At 38.7% G+C, this 22,286-nt stretch overlaps 1 protein-coding gene across 1 annotated transcript in view; it reads left to right on the top strand.

The window, feature by feature from the left end:
* LOC119863491 (von Willebrand factor D and EGF domain-containing protein-like) overlaps positions 1–22,286 on the top strand; it is a 158,892-nt gene that overhangs the window by 116,567 nt on the left and 20,039 nt on the right. The window contains 5 exon segments of the mRNA XM_043504852.1: positions 1,652–2,569; positions 14,055–14,150; positions 14,931–15,026; positions 15,823–15,918; positions 17,816–17,911. Of these exon segments, the coding sequence (XP_043360787.1) occupies positions 1,652–2,569; positions 14,055–14,150; positions 14,931–15,026; positions 15,823–15,918; positions 17,816–17,911 (1,302 nt within the window).

Below are 22,286 nucleotides of genomic sequence, written 5' to 3'. Positions count from 1 at the left end.
CCAGGTCTTATTTGGAAGATTACACTGCATCTCTTGTACCTGATCAGGAGGCAAATGGAAGATTTCCGTTTTTAGTTTGCCTGGCTGATCCCTTTGGTAGTTACTAACATTCATTTAGGATAAAACCAATTTGATTCCACTGTGATGGCTGGAGCTCAAAGCTATTATTAGTGTTCATTTCAGAAATTTGTCAAAGTGGCGATTCAGGCCTCCACTGTCACTCCTGTCACTTCTTCATCCCTGAATTGGATTTTCTAGAGGCAGTACTTCTTGTCTGTGACTGGTAATTATCTCTGGGGATATTTCTTTCATCTTTCTTTCTCTCATTCATTTTTAAAAATCCCTTTATTTCTCCTATTTTCTCTTTTTCTCTGTTATTTCTGAATTCTTCTTCTCTCATTTCCTCTCTCCTCTGCCCCCTTTTTCTATACTCTTCTGATCATTTGTCAATCTTCTATTGTGCAGTACAATACTTATATTTATTTACTGCTGTTGTCTGTTGCTTGAATCACTACCAGCGTCCAACTGTGGTACAATGTCCCATTGTGTTTCAGGAGAGAAAAAAACACATCATCATCAGCTGAGACAAGGATATGGTTTACTAGTTCAATGAACTCTGTTTTGGGAGCCAGGAACTCCTGTGTTCTAGTTCTTGCTCTGATTCTAACTCTCTTTCACTGCTGTCAAGCCATTTAATCTCTGTACTTCCGTTTTTTCATTGGTCAGCTCTGGTAATACCACCAACCTCAGAAGGAGCGTTGTAAAGATTATTGCTATTTATGTAGTCCTTAAACAACTATATAAAAAGGGTTGAGTAATTATGTAAGGATTCAGATTGTATGCCTAGGGCACAGTCCCACAGACTGAAATGAGCCCTGTGTCATGGGGTGAGCATGCCAGAACTTGTTAAAAATAGCTTCTTCATTCATTAGTCACAGCATATGGCAATTAATATTTCTGAAAGAACTGATTCAAACTAGTTGTCTTCACTTTCAACATCTTTCACAGCCCATCCCCCCTCATCTATCATCTCATACAACTACTGAAAGGTCTATCCCAACTCCCACTCTGCTAATGGTACCAGTCTTTATCATCCACTTGTTATATTCTCAGACAAGCACCTTTTTGCTTACTCCCATGCTGCTCCTTCTTGGAAGGAGCTCCCCATAAACATCCCTAAAGCCACCATATTGTCCTCTTTTGAATCCTTCCTTAAAAAACCCTCCTTTGCCAGGATGCCTACAAAAACTTGATAGTGCTAGTGTGCCAAAAGCACTGCCCATCATGTTAACTATACTGTCTCATCATTTCCTGCTGCTCCACCTTTCTGTGTCCATCTGTTGTCTCTCATTTTACACTTAGACTGTATGCTCTTCAGGGCAGAGTCTTTTTTACTAAGTGTTTGTACAGTGCCCAGCACAGTGAGGCCCTGATTCACAACTGGGCGCCTGCGTGATACCGCAATCCAAACAACAAACAATAATAGACTCAGTTATTCAGGACTTATTATAATATCTCTTCCTCTTATAGTGGATTTCATTCTTTCATGTTGATGATATCCTTTTACTTATTGATTAAGATGATGCGTCATTATTCCTTTTGTGGATTTAGACCAGTAGATTTACTAATACATATCTTCCTTTAACTCTAGTGTCAAGATCTTCCTACAGTCGTACAGATACTGCTGAGAGAGGTAATATAGACGATAAAGGCTCCTACCAAGAAAAAGTTGTCATAAAGTCAAGAAATATTGATTCTAAACTTTCCCAGGCTCAAATCCCAAGACTAGAACACGCTTACCTTATGTCAAGAAACCCAACAGTCACTGATATTCAATCACTTACCTTGAAAAGGAGGGTTTCCCACCCTCAGGCATCAGATACAAGGAATACTGATCCAGATTCCTCACTACTTCAAAGAGCATCTTCCCATAATAAAGTAAAAAGAAAAAATTCTACACATGATCTACTTCTGCTCCAAGAACCTAACCCCAAAGCAGCAACTGTTAGAATGACAACCCAGATCTCCTCTGATTATAAGCTAAATGTTAGATCACATGCAGCTGGGACTATTTCTCCCTATCATGAGAAGAACACAAGTTTATTAGTTACAAGGCCACATGCTGTTCAATGGATCCAGCCATCATTTGACTTTTCCCCTGGAAAATGGTACAGTAGGTTTGCAACTACAAAGACTAAACTAACCCATGCTTTTATAACAGACCAGCCAAAGTCATCTGCTTTGACAGCACCACTAACCTCCTCATTCCATCTGAGAGCTCCTTTTTCGGGTATGGCTCCCCAAAGTGCTAACTTCCCAGTACTTCCCAGAACTTTTGCTCAAGCAAGGATTCCAGAACAGAGAACTGCAATCAGAAAGTCAAGTGCCTCCAGAGTGGATCATTTGGCACTATCAAAAACTATTAACAGGCTGCTGCATCCGAACAAGAAAATCACATGTGCTAATATGCCGTGTTTTAACAGAGTGCAGTGTGAGCCAGCCAAAGATGAAGGATTTAAATGTGGCCATTGTCCCCCTGGATACAATGGTGATGGAGTTACATGTCAAGGTAAGAGAAAAAAGAAACTGCTGAATACCCTTCAATATTTTCAATGCTAATCATTGTGCAAAATGATTTTTTATTATAAGTTTGCAGGGTTTGTCAGTTGGGATCACAATTTTTTTCAAAGCCTGGTTTTCTTTTAAAATAATGAACAAACTTGTTTTATAGCTCAGAACAAACAGCTTTTTTCCCTAAGTTTAATGTTATTTTTATTTTGCCAATGTGTAATCAATAGAAACAGCGCACCTGATTTTGATTGCACTTACCATGACTCAAGGCAGGAGTCATGCTTTTGAAGTCAATGGAATTACAATCTGCAAGATTGGTGTAAGAAGCATCTGAATTAGGCTCCAGAAGTCTACACAAACTTCATATGCCATGGACAATTTAGGTTTTGCTAAACAATAAAGTTTCTGCTATCTTGGAAAGCAATTTTAAATCCCATCAGTAGTATTCTGAATAGACCTTATCACCTGACATGCATAGTTCCAGAAGTGTATTCATAATCTATTAACTCATTTATTAGATATCTTAAAGAACCTTAGAGAAACAATGGTATTATATACTGTTTAAAAGGAGTCAATTCGCTTACCTATCATTAAATCCTCTGTTGAAATCCCTTAGAAAAGCCGAATACAGTAACTAGCCTTGCATTGCTAAGATTAATAGGCAAAAATGTTTGCGTTGTCTGTTTAATTCCCTTTTACACACACATTCTCATGTTACGCACACACAAACAATTGGCCAGATTCTGCCCCCCCACTAAGTTTGTTTTTCACTGTTCTGGGAGTGCACAGCAGCATTCAAGCTGGCTTTACTAGCTTCCTTTGGCTTCCCACAATATGGTGGAATCCCCAGGTGGGGTACAGCAGGTGTACCCAGCTCAGTGCCATGCAGCAAACTGTTCCCAGCACTGGGGGAGGCATATTGGAATCTACCCAGGAAAGGGGGCCACATCTGGGCACAATAACCTCCAGCTGAACTGGCCCAGGAAGGGTACACAGGCATAAGACAGTGCAGTTCTGAGGCTGCCCTATCTTGCCCAAGGGACAGGAGAGATACCCAGAAGCCTCAGGACCATGGCACTCCCAGAGCCATACTTAGTGCAGAATGGCTGGTTCCCAAATTCTGGTCTTACAGAGACACACACATCTTCTTTGTATATAAGCATCGTTATCAAGTAGATGGTTATTTTTCTTCAGAAATATATCTTAGCTGCCATTCCTTAGCTCCCTCCTTTCACCTTGGATCACTAGACTTACTGAAAATCCCTCTATAGAGTCCTTAAGATGAAATCCTTTATTACCAAGATTATTCTCTGTCTGAGTTTGACACAATACACAAACATCCTTTATTTTTCTCTTGCTGCTGTGTCACCTGACTAAATAACAAGTCTGTGTCTTCTGTGAGTCTGTTTCATCAAAAGTTTCACTGTGCACCTGCCTGGAACAGGACCAAAAATGCCTCCATTGCTGGATCTGCCCGAGGAACATCTATTATACCCCCAGCTGTTGATGTTTCTTTCCATGTCAAAAGCAGCAGACTCATCCTGACAGGGGGTGGAAAGATGATGAAAATTCCTTGCATTAAGGACTGCCATCATCTCTGCTAAAATGCCTGTGAGTCTAGCCAGGATGGTACTGATTTCCCCTGAAACAATAGTACCCTTTAAGAACAGACAACAAAACCAAGCAGATGATCAAAGCTTGAATGAGTCCAAGCTTTTTGAAATCTTTACGCTTGGATGCAGCATCTCCGGTATTGTGATCTAACAATGAGTGAAACTGCTGACAGCCTCATACCGTCTGCTGAGAGCCGCCACCATCTTATTTCATAATGGAATTCGTCTAGAAAAAGGAGGCAGCCCATCTGTAGCAAGGTTTGATACCTGTGGTGCTTACGAAATATGACCTGTGCTTAATAGTAATGGCTGAAAATATTCCAAGATAATATATACTGCACTAAGTGATGTTTATTTTGTGTGATAGAATCCAGATTTTTTTTTAATGAGTGCTCAAAATTAGGCCTAGGGGAACTGGTTTGGGGCAAATAAGAATCAGCCCAGATTTTAATATTTCTCCTGAACCAAACCAAACTTTTTGGGTTTTTTTTGTTATTCTTTCCTCATTTAGGACAAAGACTTTTCTTCTCTGACTCTAAACATAGTTGTGGCTCCCTCCTCCTTTGAGATCCTTCATTAAGAGACTCTTCCCTCCAAATAACTCTCCTACTTTTGAATGATTTTTCAATGATCTTAGCTCAGATTTAGGTACCTAAATGAAGTGGCCAGATTTTCCAAAAGTGCTGCAGCTCTGACGGAGAACACTCCCTTCAGCAGCTCCCTGACAGAGCAAGTGGGAGTAGGACTATTGTCTTGCCTTCACCCTGCTCTCTCTGGTACCACCAGCTCTGCAGGCAGAGTGAGAGTCCCCCACTAACTCTTCTGCACTCTCTGGCACTAGCTCAGCCCTCTGCAGGTGAGTTGAGAGGAGGGTCCTTCCCCATCTCTTTCACTACAGCACCACCCTTTTTTTTATTCCTAAATGCTCAGTTTGTAAACTCACTTCGTCCTTTCTGAGTGGAAGGCACTAACATTGTTATTTCTTAGAAGTTCAGTGTTAATATGAGATAGTGGTGACCTATCGCACATCATGGAGAAAGAACCTTTTGAAGGGTTGAGAAGGAGAGCACCACAGTCAACTGCAGAGTTACAGAAAGGAAACAGGAGGGCCAGGGGCGTATTGAGGTTTGTACACGTGTACACAAATGAGTGTGTTTGCTTGTGCTAAAGGACCAACCTACGTTGTGAAGTGAGGGAGGGAAACTTAAAAAATATCAGGATCAGCATCAAGTGCCCTTAGAGGATATGTCCACACAGCAAAGAAAAACCCATGGCTGGCCCATGCCAGTCAACTCGGGCTTCCGGGCTGTTTCATTGCCATGTAGACTTCCAGGCTCAAGCTGAAGCCCAGGCTCTAGGACCCTGTGGAGTGGGAGGATCCCAGAGCTCGGGCTCCAGTCCAAGCCCGGAAGTCAACACAGCAATGAAACAGCATCACAGCCTGAGCCTTGCAAGTTCAGCTCAGGCTGGCGGGCACGGACCAGCCGTGAGTTTTCCTTTGCTGTGTAGACATAGCCTTAAAGGACAAGTACCATATTGCCAATAAATGATAGTGGTACACATTCAGCGGTCTTGTGGCACACTGCTCATCACTGAGCAAGTGTGTTAAAGACATTCCACAATGTTTACAGAGCTGTTATTTTTCAGTACCTCTTTTTAAACCATATCTATAGAATCAGAGAAACAACAGATTAGTTCATCTAAGCCATACCTAGCCAAAACAGGATTCTTGTTCAGAATATATTTTTCCATGTTTTGTCCAGCACATTTTAACTTTAACGTGCCACATATCCTTACAGACTGGTGCTCTGAAATGTTCAGTGTGATGATTTTTAAATCATAATGAAATATGTTATTTATGTTCTTGTTTCCTTTTCCCAATGTAGTAAAGTGATGTAAGACTGTAACTTTAAAGACATTTTAACTACTAAAATATTGAAGGAAATGCTGTTCCTCCCCTGGGGTTAGGTTTATTTAACAGGGTGTATACAGACAGTAATAAGTGACTAGGAGCAGCTGTTTACATTATATAGGATTCTTTAGGGTACACGGGGATGGAGCTTGTACTGTACTTTTCTATCCCATGCGGATCATTTCAACATTGGAAATGAGGTCAACAGAACATTCTGTTCTGGTATTTTGTTGCGCTTGTTATTGGCAGATCTAAAACTTTAGAATCAGGAACAACATAAAATTCAAGCCAAATGCATGGCTCAACTCTTTACTCTCCATCCCCAAGCACGTTCAATGTAGAGGTATTGACAGATAACAATCCTTGCAGTAGGGACAGGTAGAGGTCGATCTCTGTGGAATGCAGGCTATTTCCTGAAACTATATTGCTTTAAGAGCAGTTTGAAGGATTTTTTCGTTCTAATCCCTTTTTAAATGGGAACAAAAGTTTCCTGTAGAAAATAAAACCTATTTTGTAATAGATATTCTCCTGAACGCATGATGTCTCTAGAGTTCTGCAGACTATGCTGGTCTTACAATATACCTGGGTCGGGGGAGTAACTAGAACCAGTGCACTAATAGTCACAATTAAGGATGGCCACTTGTCAAGGGGGAAAACTCACAGCTTTGTCATTACCAAATTAATAATAATTATAATTTGTTTTAATGGGAAAGGAAAAGCCACTGGAAATGGAATTTGGATGGCAGATAGTCACAACTGATTAAATTGGGCAAAAATTCAAATAAATTTTTTTCTTGACATTAGTCTGACATGCCATTCTGCACAAAATCCAGAAATACAGCCTAACTAGAACTGTTACTGCATTGTCTGCATTTTTAGTCATGAAATAAAAGTCTATTTTCTATTTATTTCCCAACCTGAAAGCCATTCTTATTACTTTCCTATTTGCTATGATGGGAGATTATTTTAGGAACAGCGATCAGAGCTGCTATACCATTGAAATCTAATAGCTCTTTTAATTGTCCTGATACATTTATAAAATACAGCCCTGTGCAAAAGGCCAGCACATAGCCTAGACATTGTTTTGCTTAGTAGTGCACATGCTTTTTGTCAGCCTTCTGCAGAGGGACATGTGTCACTCTGAAAGTTTAACAGTTTACACTAGATGCACTCTTTGGCTCAATTTTGTGCTAAAAAGTACACAGGTAACCAAGAGTAGAATCTGTCCATTACTATCTAACTCGGTGATCATTTTTATGTGTTTTATTGGTTCCTGTAACTTTTTTTTAGTTACTTTATTAGCTATTCATCAAAATCCATGTGGAAGGAATATGGCATGTACAGCTCCCAATACATGCCCCTGTAAGATTGGATACACTGGCTACAACTGCTCTATAGGTAAAAAGTGACTTAGATGTCATTGTATAATCTATATCTTCTTCAGCTGAGTCTTCTACTTTCCACATAGATATGACTAAAGGGAAAAAAAGACAGTTGCTTAGGGCCAGTTTTACAAAGGTACTTATGCACCTAAAAATGCAGGATTTTGTGGGATTTACAAAAACATCTAGGTGAATTAGGTGCATAATTCTCACAGACTTTTGTAAATCTGGCCTCTAGCCACCAACCTTAGTTTGGGGTATGAAAAGGATGAAATATTTACTCAAGGTGATTATTGTACACACATACAGTGGTTGAGGTGGTATTTGAATCTGGGACAGAAAAGAATATTTTTCCAGGGTATATTGGAAAGGACTATATGCCAATGGGGGTTTCAGCCTTCTCATGGGGATCATCAGTATGATTAGCTGAATACTATCCCCTCCCCGAGTATTTCATTCCCTGTGATTGTGTGGAGGAGGTCTTGGGCATTGGTGGGCCTCAGTCCTTTCTATCTGTTGTCTGGGGCCCAATCCAAGATGTGTATTAGCTCACTATGATACTTTGTCTTAATGAAGCTATCTTTTTTTTTTAAGATTAAAGCTTTTATTGTTGCTTATTTGATAAATGTGCTAGATGCTGATAAATACTTTTTACAAATAGAAATGAATAAAATACTCTTCTTAAATGCAGTATATCCTGACCAAAGACAAACATACTGTACGAGGAACATTGAGTTTGATTCAACACACATTGAAGTGAGTGGGATTTTTTCCATGTACTATCATGGGAACTGTATTGGGCTCTACCTTGGCAAACAGACGGCCAATCTAAACGTCTATACTTGTCACTTATACATTTTTATTATACACCTTTACTGTATCTTCTTTCTCTATGTGTCCTAAATTCAAATAAAAGCTTCAATCCATTTTTATTCGAATGTGGTGTTGGATGCTGGCCAGATTACCCATTTTTCCCTTTGCATATTCAAACCTTATCTCTACCTATCGGAGGCTTGTTCTATTCATATGTGTTGGAAGATAAATAATTTTACAATTGTTACAGTAACAGTTTCTAATGATATCTCTTCTGATCTTGCTTAGTTCTCTCAAATGCTGAAACAGAATAGTACATAAGTGAAATCTAACATGAAGCCTTGATTTACTGGAAAGTATGCAGGACCTCAAGTCATAGTATGTACAGGCTGCATATCCATTACCTAGATTTCAAGTAAGAAGTCTATATCATTTGTCTCAAAATGTGTACAGCTCCTGTTATTTGCAGGTATTCCAAAGGGGACAGTGGCGAGACCTGTAAAAATGGTATGATCATATTTTAAAATAAAAATTAAACACAATGAAAGTACTTTCAGAGGTGAGGGTTGTGGTAGATTTTTTCTTTTTAAAAAAAATCTGATGTTCATAGAAAACACTAACAACATCTCAACTTCTCATCTTTGGGTTTTAAATGATAAACATTATATAAATTTGACAGAAAGATTGACTATTTGTCACAATAATTCTCTCCTTATTGAAATTTTATGCCATCCAAAAAGGTTTTAAACAAAAAAAATCACTGTAATACTTTTGTACAGTTTATAAAATATTTGTGGAAAATTGTATTTTGTAATATAGAGGAAATATGTTTTAGAAAAGAATTTAAAACACACAGTATATTTCTATTACTGAGGGAATGGCCCAGTAGATACATTTCTTATACTATGTGATAGCGCATGCTCTCTCTCTCTCTCTCTCTCTCTCTCTGCAGCTAATGTGCTGTTTTCACCTTCTGCTTCTCTCCAGAAGCAGAATTTCTTTACCCTATATTTAATATTCAAATGTCACAATAAGTGTAAAATGTTTTGACATCACAAACAGCATGTTTTTTTCCACAGTTCAAATACATCTTAAAATGTGGAAAGGGCAGGAGGAAGGAAGTCCACTGAAGTAGACATAATTACTTGATGTCTTGCATGCAAAATACACAGTGAAAGAAGAAATAATACATTTGAATGTCACTTAGTTTAAATTGCCTGGCATAGTACTTGGTCACACAAGTTTTATGAAGCATATGGTCATGTACTTTAAAATCATGGTTCATTGCTGCCTGTCTTTAGACACCTGTGTGTCCAGAAAAGTGCATAGTGTTAGAACACTGTTCATTCCTGATTAATAAAGAAAATCTTGTATGCAAATGCTGTCCCTGTGTTGCAGTCTTTCAAACATACATGCAGACAATAGATCGAGTAATGCAAGGGCTCCTAGTTTCGAAGCTATAAGACTCCCATTGACTTCCATAAGCTTTGGATCAGGCTGTTACAGTCCAGAGATATGGGTTGCTATAGTTACTTAACATAATTTAGAATTGATGCCAAATATCTTTTCTTTATAAATATCCATTATTTCCCTCGTCTGCTTCCACCAAGTATAGTTACATTCAGTAGAACAAGTTACTCTAGAATCATGAAAATCTTGCAGTATGAGACACCATGAGTTACTCCAATAACTATCATAGGTGAATGAATTAGTTCAGATAAAGTTTGGGAAAGATTTATTTGCTAAACTTAAACTAAAGCTACATACACCTCTTCAGATGTTTGAGAAAAGTTTGACTCTCCCCCTCTGCTTCCTCCCTCCCGCCCACCCCAGATCCCTTTTCATGCACCTCCGTACTTCCTGATTTCAGTCAGCACTGGAATTGCAAATGTTGACACCAATGAAGTTGGGCCCTCTTACATCATCACTGAATTTAGCTTCATGTCACAGTTTACATGCATAGTATGTCCCCAAAGCAAATCAGCTAAACTTTCCAGTCTTACGGATTTCAAATTCATAAAACTATAATAATGCAGTATTGAAGGCTGCATAGTTAAAAATCAAAAGAAATCAGGAAATGTAAACATTAAGGTTGCCATTTCCAACTATATAACTAATTCATCTGAGCAAAATGTAAACCCTATATCTTTGACTTACTGTAGCTATGCAAATAAACAAAAATGCACTCCATAAAAATAAACAATTTCCTAAATAGCCTGTTGAGAGACTTGTTAAAGGTTTTTGAAAGTCCAAATAAATTATGTCAACCACTTCTTCTTTATCAATTCTTTTTTGTAACATGCTCAAAAGAATTCTAATAGAGACACTTTATTTTCCTTTACAGAAGTCTGGTTTATAACTATCATGACATGCACTATAAAGAGAATTCACTATTCATTGTTTGTTAACTGCCATTCCTTATCTCCTATTTTAAAAGTTCCAGTAATCCATTCAGGCAGCAAAAACAAGACTATGATTTAGATGACCAATCACAATCCTAAACTGAAAAAATAATCTAGTTATTTAGTGAATAGTTACGATTGATAAATATACGTGCAGAAATCAGGACAGTCCATGTACCATTTGCAAATGGAACAAGGACACATTTGTTGTTTAATATATTGGTACTTGGCCATACACCTAATTCTTCATAAAATCCATATACTGGCAGTGGAACTGGCTTCATTATGTTAAAACTGATGCTAAGTATTTGCTTATTGATATGTCTTTTTATATCTGTGCTATAAATCTAAGGCATTATCATTTTTCAGCAGTTCTCTAAAGATCTATTGATCTTAGAAATTTGGAATTATATTTTCCCCAGTTTATCACACCCATGAGCCTCTGTAGATTTCTTTATATTTAGGAATTGGTGTTTCAAGAAGTGCTTTTATTTTATCTGGGTCAGCAATTAATCCATCTTTGTTCAACATTTTTCCAGTAGAGATACAGTAAAAAAAATACACCAAGATTTATGTATTTCACACACTAAATGCATAATTTGTCTATGTCTTTCATTGTGTTTAAGGACATTAGACCAAATTAAATAATCATCCAGTACAACTTCAACACCAAAGATATGCATTGAAATACCTCAGGAGTAGAACTAATACCAAATGGCATTCATTTAAATTGTTAGTGTCAAAGTGGTTTATTAAAAGTCACTTCCTTAGAGTATGCCTTCTCTAACTTTAATTACCAAAATATACGTCCTGCATCTGACACAGAATATTTTTTGCTTCCGAGCACTTAGTTGCAACTTAAAAAGTTTTGAGAGGATAATGTTCACATTATGGCTTTATGTAAATCATGTGAATCCCTGCAACTTACGGATCCATCTATACTTTATTTAGCCTTCCAACTGCATAGGGTGAGTGTGTGTACCTTTTCAATACCTAGTTCACTTTATTTCATGTTATATATTTTTACTTGTCAGCTAGATCAGAAACTAGGGCCGCTGCTTGTTCAGGCAAAGCCCTTGGCGGGCTGAGCTGGTTTGTTTACCTGCCGCATCCGCAGGTTCGACCGATCGCGACTCCCAGTGGCCGCGGTTCACTGCTCCAGGCCAATGGGGCTGCAGGAAGGGCGGCCAGCACATCCCTCGGCCCGCACCGCTTCCCGCAAACCCCATTGGCTTGGAGCGGCGAACTACGGCCAGTGGGAGCCATGGTCAGCCAAACGCGGCAGGTAAACAAACCAGCCTGGCCCACCAGGACAAGCGGTGGCCCTAGTTTGAGAACCGCTGAGCTAGATCACAGCAATTAATGGTTTGTTGGTCTTCCTGTGCTATTCTCTATCCAGATATCTCAGGTCTAGGAAATCATCTCAAATGTCTCTCAGTATGCTTTTGGTCTACTTTTTATGTAACTGTGTGGTGTGTACACCCAACATTTTTAAAATAACTTGGTGGCATAATTTTTCAGACCCAGCATAAGTGGCAGATGTCCATTTATCATTTGAAAAGGTATTGTCAAGGTTACTGGTTTTAAGAACAAGTTGTAATAGTTACTTTCCCTTCTAGTAGTACTTTATTCTCTGAATGTGGAAAAAGCTTTGTTTTAGATTTAGATTTAGGTAGTTATATATTGAATAACATTGCATTATCTTCATATCCATTTTAACAGATACAACTCTGCCATTCATGTTTAGATTTGTGGACCAAGCTGCTGTTTCTTTTGTACTCCGTGTACTTACAGAATGATATTAAACAATGCCTTGCTGTTTGCCAAGCATGTGGCTACATTCATTTTTAATTGTGTGGCATATTTCCTCTTGGGTTAAATTCATCCCTCAAAAGCAGTGGGTCCCCAAACTGTGGGGCAGACAGAGGAACATTCAGGCAGGGGAGGAGGGCAGGCCAGCCCCACAGGGGGTGGAGGAGAAGCGCTACCCAGCCCCGCTCTGCCCCAACTTCCCTCTGGCCCCAGCCCTGGTCCCAGACATGGCCTCAGGCCACGGCCCCACTCCCAGCTGCAGCATCCGGCTCTGACTGTGGCTTTGCTCCCAGCCACGGCCTCAGCTCTGGCCCTGGCCTTAGCTCCTGGTCCTGGCTCTGGCCTTGGCCCTGGCTCCTGGCCCCAGCCACAGCTGGGTGGGGAGTGGGCGGATAGATCCATTACGAGTGAGGTGAGGCGCGATAGAAAAAGTTTGGGGACCATTACTCTAAAGAATGCGTGAATACGAACTAAGTGGTACATAGGCCTTGTGCTGGTCCTCTGTACAGGAGTGAACTTCCCCACTAGCATATCAAAATTTTGCATTTCAGGAAACTTTTTAAATCTTATTTTGGATTCCTCTCATTTCTAGCTTTCTCCTTTGAAATTGTGCCATGTTTACTAGCAGCTTATTTTGTACAGAGTCACTGGGAGCCTGAATCTACATGTCAAAGTTTCAAGGAGTTTCCTGCAGCATTCTGTTTCTGACTAGTCATTTGTATTCCACATATAAGCCTCAATTTTATTGAATCACATAGTTCCCTAAACTCACATTTACTACTTAAACTGGCTCATAATAGCCTTCATTTCAAATAAAAACCCACTGCCTTGCACAAATGATGTTTTTCTGGAGTTGCAGTACTTCCCAAGTTTATCTATGATTTGTGCCATATGCTTCGTCCTCTTCTTCCTTGGTTAGAAAGCCATAGTATACTACAATATCACATCCTGTGGAGAAATTTATTGCCTATGGTTTAGTTGATTTCTTTGCACACCCCACATTGCTGATTAAAAATTCAAAAACTGTTGCTTAAATGGATAGCATTTTGCTACAACATTTCCTTGCAAAGCCATTGGACTTGGAGGAAATAATTACTCCTTCTTTGGTTCAGTACAACTCTGACCCCATGTAAAGTTTACTGAGCATTTGCAAGCCAAGAAGAAATATCAAAGACTTTTTAATACTAACTGCACAAGCAGCCTGTTCACTCCGAGTCTTCTAAAACATTTGAAAATATCTAGTTCAAAATGTGCATTGCTCAGAGGCTTAACACAGGAATCAATATGCTGTGGCTGTGGTCACTCCCATACTAATATTATATCATATTTGCATTGTTACTCCCGTCTTATCAAGGTGATGTCAGGTTTTCCCACATAATGGTATTGTAAGCAGCCACTTTGTAGAGGAATATTTAAAAATAATAATGATATTGTAGGAAATAAAAAAGTAGTGAGTATTGGGCTCATAAATGCATAGAGCTGTGCTCAATCTATTATGTAGTATTAAGTTGTGTTCCTTTCTTTACTTGTCTACTTGTGATTTGTATAGTGTTGTGTGATCCACCTTGTGAGCATGGAGGAACCTGTGTGGCTCAAAATAGCTGTTCCTGTACTTATGGATTTGTTGGTCCTAGATGTGAAACAAGTATGTATAAGTCAATTTAGTCTTTCACCCCCATTTTGGCACTTGCAGAAAATTATAAAACACAAAAAGCCTATATTTTCCCTCAAAATTATGATTGAATAGAGCAAGAAAATTGAAGTAAAATATATTTAATGCACTGGCTAAACCATTTCTTGGAATATGTTTTCCAAAAATACATTTGTGTTATGTAACATAGGCACATCTGTATCAACATTTGTTACATAAAAGCACCTATGGTCAAAAAAGCTTTATTTACAGTAACGATTGTGAAATGCAAGGTTGTGTGAGTGAATACAGTAATACTAATTTTGAGAATACAAACAGCCAAGCTTAGCCATTAAGATTCATGTCATTGTGCAAAACAAGTTACAAAATAGGTTCAACATATAGAACATCAGGGTGTGGGGTGGAAATCAGCCTTCAAAACACTCTACATTAGTTGAATCGCAAAACATATATTACAGTTTCATAACTGCAGTCCTTGCATCTGATTTAAATATCAGGTTCCCTTGACAGGAAAATAATTTTAGCTCTGCAGCAGAATAGTTGAAATACATAAAAGTTAAGAATTTTGATGCAAGGCTTTGTCAAAAACATGAAGGATTAAAAAAAACCCAAAGGGACAAATTCTGCTCGCAGTTTTACCAGCATAAATCCAGAGTAACTCTTAGTTGCAGTGGAGTTGCTGCTAGATTTGTATCAGTATTACTGATAGCAGAATCTGACCCTAATCCTTTGCATGTTTAAATTTACTCTTGAAATCAATTGTTTATTTTGCAGTGCTATGCAATAGACATTGTCATAATGGTGGGAAATGTGTATCACCAGATGAGTGCAAATGCAAAACTGGATGGAGCAGTCCTTCTTGTGAAACAGGTAAACATTTAGAAAGCATTGGTGTCTCATGCATTCATTTCTCTATCTGAAATCCATGTGATTTGCCCAAAATGCTGATCATACTGGGAATTACTAAAGGAATTAATATAAAAAAGAAATGAGGAGCTAGTACTGATCATGTAAGTATAAAAGAAGAAAATGCCTTTAGTGATGGAGAATGCACATTTTGATTTTGTAGGTGATTGTTTCATAAGCCATGGTAGCCTCTCATCCAAACTATAGTTTCATATTTTCCTAGCCTTATACAGCTGCATTTAATTTAATCTGAAATATCCCAGTGATCCTTAATTTCTTTAGACGCTTAGCACTTGCGATAATGTAATTCTTATGGAAACAAACTATTACTGTAACATACTGAAAGACAAAAGAGATAGAGAGGGAAAGCTATTTTAAACAGCCACTTATATGTTGAAAAAGTATAAACTTTAAAAATCTTGGGCAAGATACAAAAATCAAAGCAAATGAATTGTGCAAATCATGGATACACATCTGAAATAAACTAATAAAGTATATCCACAGGATTCCCAAATGCTTTACAGCTATGCTAAGGCATCACTGAAATCCAGCCACTGCTAGGACAACCAATACACTACACAGCAGACCTGCTAGACAAATGGGACATTTTTTGCTAGCATTGGAGAAAACCTTTGTTTATATGAAATGTGCTAGGATATCTTTCAGATTTATGTAAAAGCAAAGAGAACCCAGCTCCTAATATTTTAAAACTAAAAGAATGAGAGTAATTGATTTTGATTGAATTTCTATTTATATCCAGCTATCTGTAGCCCTCTTTGCCTAAATGGTGGAATCTGTGTACGCCCAAATACCTGTGCTTGTCCTTATGGCTTCTATGGACCACAGTGCCAAACTGGTAAGAAAGTTCAATGTATCACATGGATAGTAGATTCAGGCTTTAATGGAAATGGTAAGTGATAAAGTCTATTTAAATGATTATCTGACTTTGTGCGGTACATATTATACCCAGGAATTTGGTTTGTGAACTCCATCTATGCCATTTTCCTGTTATAGTACATTGGAAATCTGCATAGAAGTTTTTTTTTAAAGGAGTTGTTATTGGACTAAATATTTATGTATTGCAGAGAACTAAACAATTCATCTGAAATTAATTAGAGCAAGTCATGACAAAATTAACATCTAATTAATAACTTTAAAATATAGCTCTGCTCTGACAAGTATTTATGTTTTTCAAAAAAAGGGATCATCATCATCATCTTACTGTATAGTGAGTTTGGTTTAGAGCAAGGTGCGTCTCAAACCAAAAATTACAAATATTTCTATGAAATTTAACAAAAAAAACCCTTTTTCTGCACATCAAGAATACTTTGTTCCATTTTGAAAGTTGCTAAATAGTCAAACATTTTCTGCAGACAGCAGCAGAGTGCAACTTTTGCTAATAGGCAGAGATCATAGGCCATTGATGCTGCAATTAGTGGATCAATACTTAAAACTTCTCTCTTATCTCCTTCCTTTGACAAAGACCTGAGCGCACCAAGATATATGCTTGTGTGCTTCCATTAGTTGTCATGATACATGCAGAGTTCTGTAAGGTTACACAAAAATGCATCTTTCAAGCACTCTAAAGTTCTTAAAAGGGTCAAAAATCTTGTCTCCTCAAGGATGGCCTCTGCCTTAGGGAGTTAAAATGATGAGCACCCATAAAATTACTATGGTTCTAGCACCTATTGATTTCCCAAATAATTCACACTGGAGAGCATTGGAACTGCTTGTGGTTTGGTTCTAGTTTGCAGGGATAGGGGAGGTATGTAGCATCCTGCTACAGCAAAGCTTGTCCCCCCCTTCCCCCCAACCAGTACATTGTCCCTACTTACAGGAAGAAAGACAAGATTCAAGGGCTTATTTAGGCTGCTGCGTTATTAACTCATCTGGGAACTATCCAGCAGTAATTCATACAGTGCAGGTCATGATTCCTTCCATACTTGTTTCCAAATATTTGAGGGCTGCTATCAGCCCCCCACTCCTCCAAACCTGGTCTCAGCCCCTTGCTTTGACCTAATCACCCTCCCCTCATTTGAAAGTTAAGGAGCTCGGGAAAGGGAGTTGTCTCCTCACTGTATGAGACATATACAGCCCCAAACCTATTCTCCAGTTTCTTTAGGGGATGCCTTCCCTCAGTCCACTTCCAACTCTGGTTTACCAGGGAACCAGACCTCCTATGGAACGAGCACCAGACACCTGCCACAAGAAGGTGCTACCAATTACCTTGGTTGCCTCCTGCCACCCACAATCAAATTCCCAGATAGTTAACAATTCCCTCCTTAACAAGAGCCAAAAATATATCCTCTCCCCCATCAGAGAAGTTGTCTCTGATCCAGGCATGAAAGAGGACTTCATCTGAAGGTATAGGGCACATATACCCTCCCGCAGTTGCACCCATGGACAATTGCTTACCTTAGCCTCTCCTCCAGCTACCACCTCAGGTGATGCTTCCTTCTCTGCCCCCAATCAAAGGAGGCCAGGACCTTTAATGGAACCTGACACCCTTTGTTCCCACTGACCAGAGAATGCCCCACTCCCATTGAGATTACAGAGGTTGCATTTCCAACAGAATTGCCACTCTTAACTGGGAGAGTAACATTGGAATGAGTTAAACAACTCTCTTTCATTGAGTTATCTTGTTTTTCAAAGGACAGTGGCACATTTACAGGGTTTGATTTCAATCCAATTTTTAAAAATGTTGAAATCATGATGCTAAATTGACCTAAAGTTCTTCTCTTTCACTTTGTTAGCTCTTTGCCATCCTCCTTGTAAGAATGGTGGCCACTGTGTGAGAAATAATGTGTGCACCTGTCCAGAGGGTTACGCTGGAAGAAGTTGTCAGAAAAGTAAGCTATATAATTTCCCTTTTTCTTTCCAAACATCTTCTGCTTCAGAAATGCGTTTTTGTCTAGGGATGTATTTCCCTCCCATGCATGTTAAATAGAACATTTAACTTGTATTAATGCTCTAATCTTCGATTTTTATACCATGGCACGTATATCAGTGCCTATGTACAAAAGACAGAGCATCCCATTTCCCAAGCTTTGCTTGCATTCAGTACCGATAGGTTAATGAAAATACCATTATGTCAAGCAAACATTAGGAGTAAGTGTTTTGCTGGAGTCCTATCTCTAAATTTAAATGCAGTTAGATTGAGTTGTACAGTCAGTATTCTGAGATGACTTAATTATTTTTCATTAAATTTACTGCAAGAGAAAATTAAAGCTAAAGCCATAGCAGCTGATTGGGATTCCTAAAAATGTCAAAACACCATTCCTTCGAGATTAATTAATACAGTTGGTTAATAATGCTTTTTGCTTTTCCTTTTGCTCCTATCACTTTCAAATGTCTCTTCAACTCCACACAGCTATTCATGTTTGAGGTTTTTATTCTTAAGGGGTAATTTGTTATTTTGGCATTTTTACTGATTCTACTGCACTTTCCAGCATCTGTCATCCAAGAAGCTTAAGGTAGATAGGTGAAAACTTATTTTTTTCCCCTTAACCAGGTTGAAATTGGCAAAATGAGAACTGTGAAAACAACTGCTTTTGGCAGGAAGAACTTGTAAATTTTCAGAGAACATTATTTTTCACACACACGGAGACAAAAAGCCAGTGAAAAATTCCTTCCATCAATAACAGCTCTCTCAGTCCCCATACTGCAGCTTTCCTTCCCTTCAGCTGAGAGAATCGTGATGCACAGTTCCTGCCTGGCTGCAAAATACACAATTGAATAGTCTATTCTGGCAGGAACAAGCTGGAGGGAAGATTGGCGTGGGGGGATATCTTATGTTCGGCATCTTGTTTTTGAGGTCAGAGTACATTTGAAAAGTGCGATACCATTGCTCAACACAGATCAGCAGAAAAACAATTGATAATGATTGCAGCTTTAGGGAAGCCTTTTCCTAAGTTGTCTAGCTGCTACCAGCCCACACAATGGTTTCTTTCCACTTAAGCTCTTTTCAAGAAGTGTACAAAGTTTTGCCTACCTGGCTAGCCACTAACTAGTGTAACAAAATTTTCAGTGACTATCAAAATATTCTTGTCCCGTTTTAGCCAAATAAAATCCATTCCTCCATTCCACTCCAGTAACCAGCAATTAACTGTCTGTTTTATTTGGTTTAATATCCTCTGAGATTGAATTAAGGACATTCATTGTTTATGAGGAATACAGAGATAAGTACAAGGAATTATTTCCATATCTACATGCTGCTGAATGGTCACTGAATGCTAACGGGATTCACATTTGGTGCATTTTTTTTTCCTGTTTAGACAGGTCTGCATACCATTTTATAAATATGTTATTTATAATAGTTCAATAAAGGGTGCTACAAATACATATGGACCTATGGGTTTTTCACATATTCTTTGTAGTGAGTATTCAACTATTTGAGCCATCTGACTGGTCACCTAAGACACATGGCATGCTTACTGTTCCCTGACTGAACGTCCTGTCAAAAGCAGGAGGAGTATCTGGAGTAAGCCCCCAACTACCTGACCAAAGGACTTTCTAGACTCCAGCCTAATATGGGATGGCAGCAGTGAGCTCCTGGCCCCCTCCCCCAACAAAGAATCGTCGGCTGGTTTCATTGGAAGGCCCCCAGTGCAAGAGGTTTCAGATTTAAGATGCATGGAGGCAGTTAATACCTTTGGGGAGGCAGTGTAGCCCACTGGGCAGAGCAGTTGACTAGAACTCAGGAGATCTGAGGTCAATTCCTGGCTTGGCCAGCCAGGGGCTTGTTGGGTGATCTCAATTTCCCCATATGTAAAATGGGGATAATGATACTGACCTCTTTTGAGATCTAAAAATGAAAAGCACTACATGAGAGCTAGGTATTATTACTATTGGAGCTATTGTTTCAGGCTGCCTGTACACGTAGGCAGACATCCCTGCAGTCACAGACAGAACACATCCTAGTTTTCCTTTCCAGCTACGAGAGCTAGCAGTATTTGTAATATTACATGAAAAGTGAGATTTGACCATCACATGATTCCAGGAGATGTTGCTCCTGTGGATAGATTGCCTGTTGTTCTGATGCTTTAACCTAGTGCTGATTACAGCCTTTATTCTTGAGTGTTTAGTAATCTTATTTTGGAAGAACTTCTGTCATTTCAAAAAGAAAAGGAGTACTTGTGGCACCTTAGAGACTAACAAATTCATCTGAGCATAAGCTTTTGTGAGCTACAGCTCACTTCATCGGATGCATTCAGTGGAAAATACATATCTCCCCACTGAAGTGAAGTGAGCTGTAGCTCACGAACGCTTATGCTCAGATGAATTTGTTAGTCTCTAAGGTGCCACAAGTACTCCTTTTCTTTTTGCGAATACAGACTAACACGGCTGCTACTCTGAAATCTGTCATTTCAGTGACTCAAAGTGGCTATTTAATTGGAGGTGGTGTATGGGAAGGTGGGACTAAGAATATGGAGGGGGGTTGATTAGAAAAGGGAAAGATCACATTAAAAACACGGAGATAAATGTTTGGTGGGGAGGGTTTTCTAATGCTTTGGCAGGCTTTTCTGTGTGCGTCTGAGATGCGGATATAATCCATCTGTGCCTTAGGTGAGGATTTTTTATTTCTTTCAGGATTTATTACTTGCTATAGTAATTGCACAGAGCCAGTGGATATCCTCACACAAAGAATGAAGGAAAAGGAATAACTATATGGCAATAGAAAGGCTGTAATGAGTTACTAGAAAATAAGTTAATTGAAGGGTTAGCGATATAACAATTCCCAATTGCAGACTATCAAGACCTACATGCATGTCATTTTCAAGTCAATTGTGCAAGGTGAGAGAATTGCCTGCTTGCTAGCTTAAATGCCATCAGTTTTTTTGGAATGTGTGAGAACACATTGATTGGTGCTAAAATAGTTCAACCAAAATTCGGAATTATGACATCAGCAGAATTTTTAAGAGAAAACCATCCATTGGATGTCACGCTATCAGGTCCTTTTAATTATGCCTTACAGCCTTAATATAAACTAATAGAGTTACATTAAACTCTTCCAGGCTATTAGTGTGTTTTCCCCCCAAGTTCTCAAAGTAGATCTATTCCTAGGACCTTATTCTTTCTCTTACACTGGTGCAAATCAGGAATAGTTCCATTAGAATTAAACTAGTGTCACACTAGTCTGAAAAAGATATCCTACCCTTAGTCTGTGTGTAGTGAGTAACTAACTACCTGGGATATTCTAGGAGGAAATATTATTTATATCAGTTGAAACATGTCAGTATCTAGCAAGATGAATATACAGTAGGGTTCTAAATCAAATTATTTAAAATGACAGCTTGAAGGAGTTCCCTGCTGATTAGATAACCACCATCTCCCAAATGAACAAACTCTAAGGCTGGCAGCTAAGATGTTCATTAACCCAGTGTACCATTATTACTCAGATGCTGAAATATTGCCACTGAAATTTTAAATTAAACAGTCAAAATGTAAATATAAGATAAGAAAAAGCTGTAAAAAAACCCAATGCTAAAACAAATTAAATGAGATGGAATGTAAATTAAATTGTTTCATTTCCCCTTTCTTCTGCCTTTCCCTTTTCTAATGCTCAGTAAAGCTCCCCTCACACACACTCTTTCTCTCTCACTTTCTCTCTCTCTTCATAACTGAAAGAAGATGGGGAAGTCAGTATTCTTGTGATGTAAACAAGGGTCTTGCTGGTCTGCAGAGAAGAAAGGTTGGAGGCAAAGATGAAAATGAGTCCAAACAGTGTTGCGTTGAGAACACTTTCCCTCTGGGCACCTCCACACCCTGTTTGGGTGCTTTGGGGCATTTTTCCTTTTCTTGTCAATATTTCAGGTGAAGGACTGAGAAAGAAGTGGCCTTATTTATTGCTGGCAGCTTCATATTTTCAGTAAAAGGGGACAATGTGAGGAGAGGAAACATAGCAGCCAATCAGAGTGGACATATTTGCAAATTGAATACAACTTTATTTATGATTTGAATAGTTACCTAATTTATTATTTCACTTCCTATGTTCTACACCTTTGCATTCCTAAATGAGTCTGCCTGACAGCTACCATTTTGTTAGACAGAGAGGAAGCATCATGCCTCCATCATTCCAACTTTTTCTTTCTTGTTTCCTTAATTTAAAAGGAAAGACATTCAAGTTGTAAGTGTATGTTTGTTCTTTGTCTAAGCAGACAACAGCTATGTAAATCACACAGTTCTCATTGGCTGAAAGCTGAATACAGGGATTTGCACCTGTGT

The sequence above is a fragment of the Dermochelys coriacea genome, chromosome 11 (genome assembly GCF_009764565.3).
Source record: "Dermochelys coriacea isolate rDerCor1 chromosome 11, rDerCor1.pri.v4, whole genome shotgun sequence".
NCBI classification, from domain to species: Eukaryota; Metazoa; Chordata; order Testudines; family Dermochelyidae; genus Dermochelys; species Dermochelys coriacea.
The sequence above is the reverse complement of the archived record's forward strand: the minus strand, read 5'-3'. Positions and strand labels throughout refer to the sequence as shown.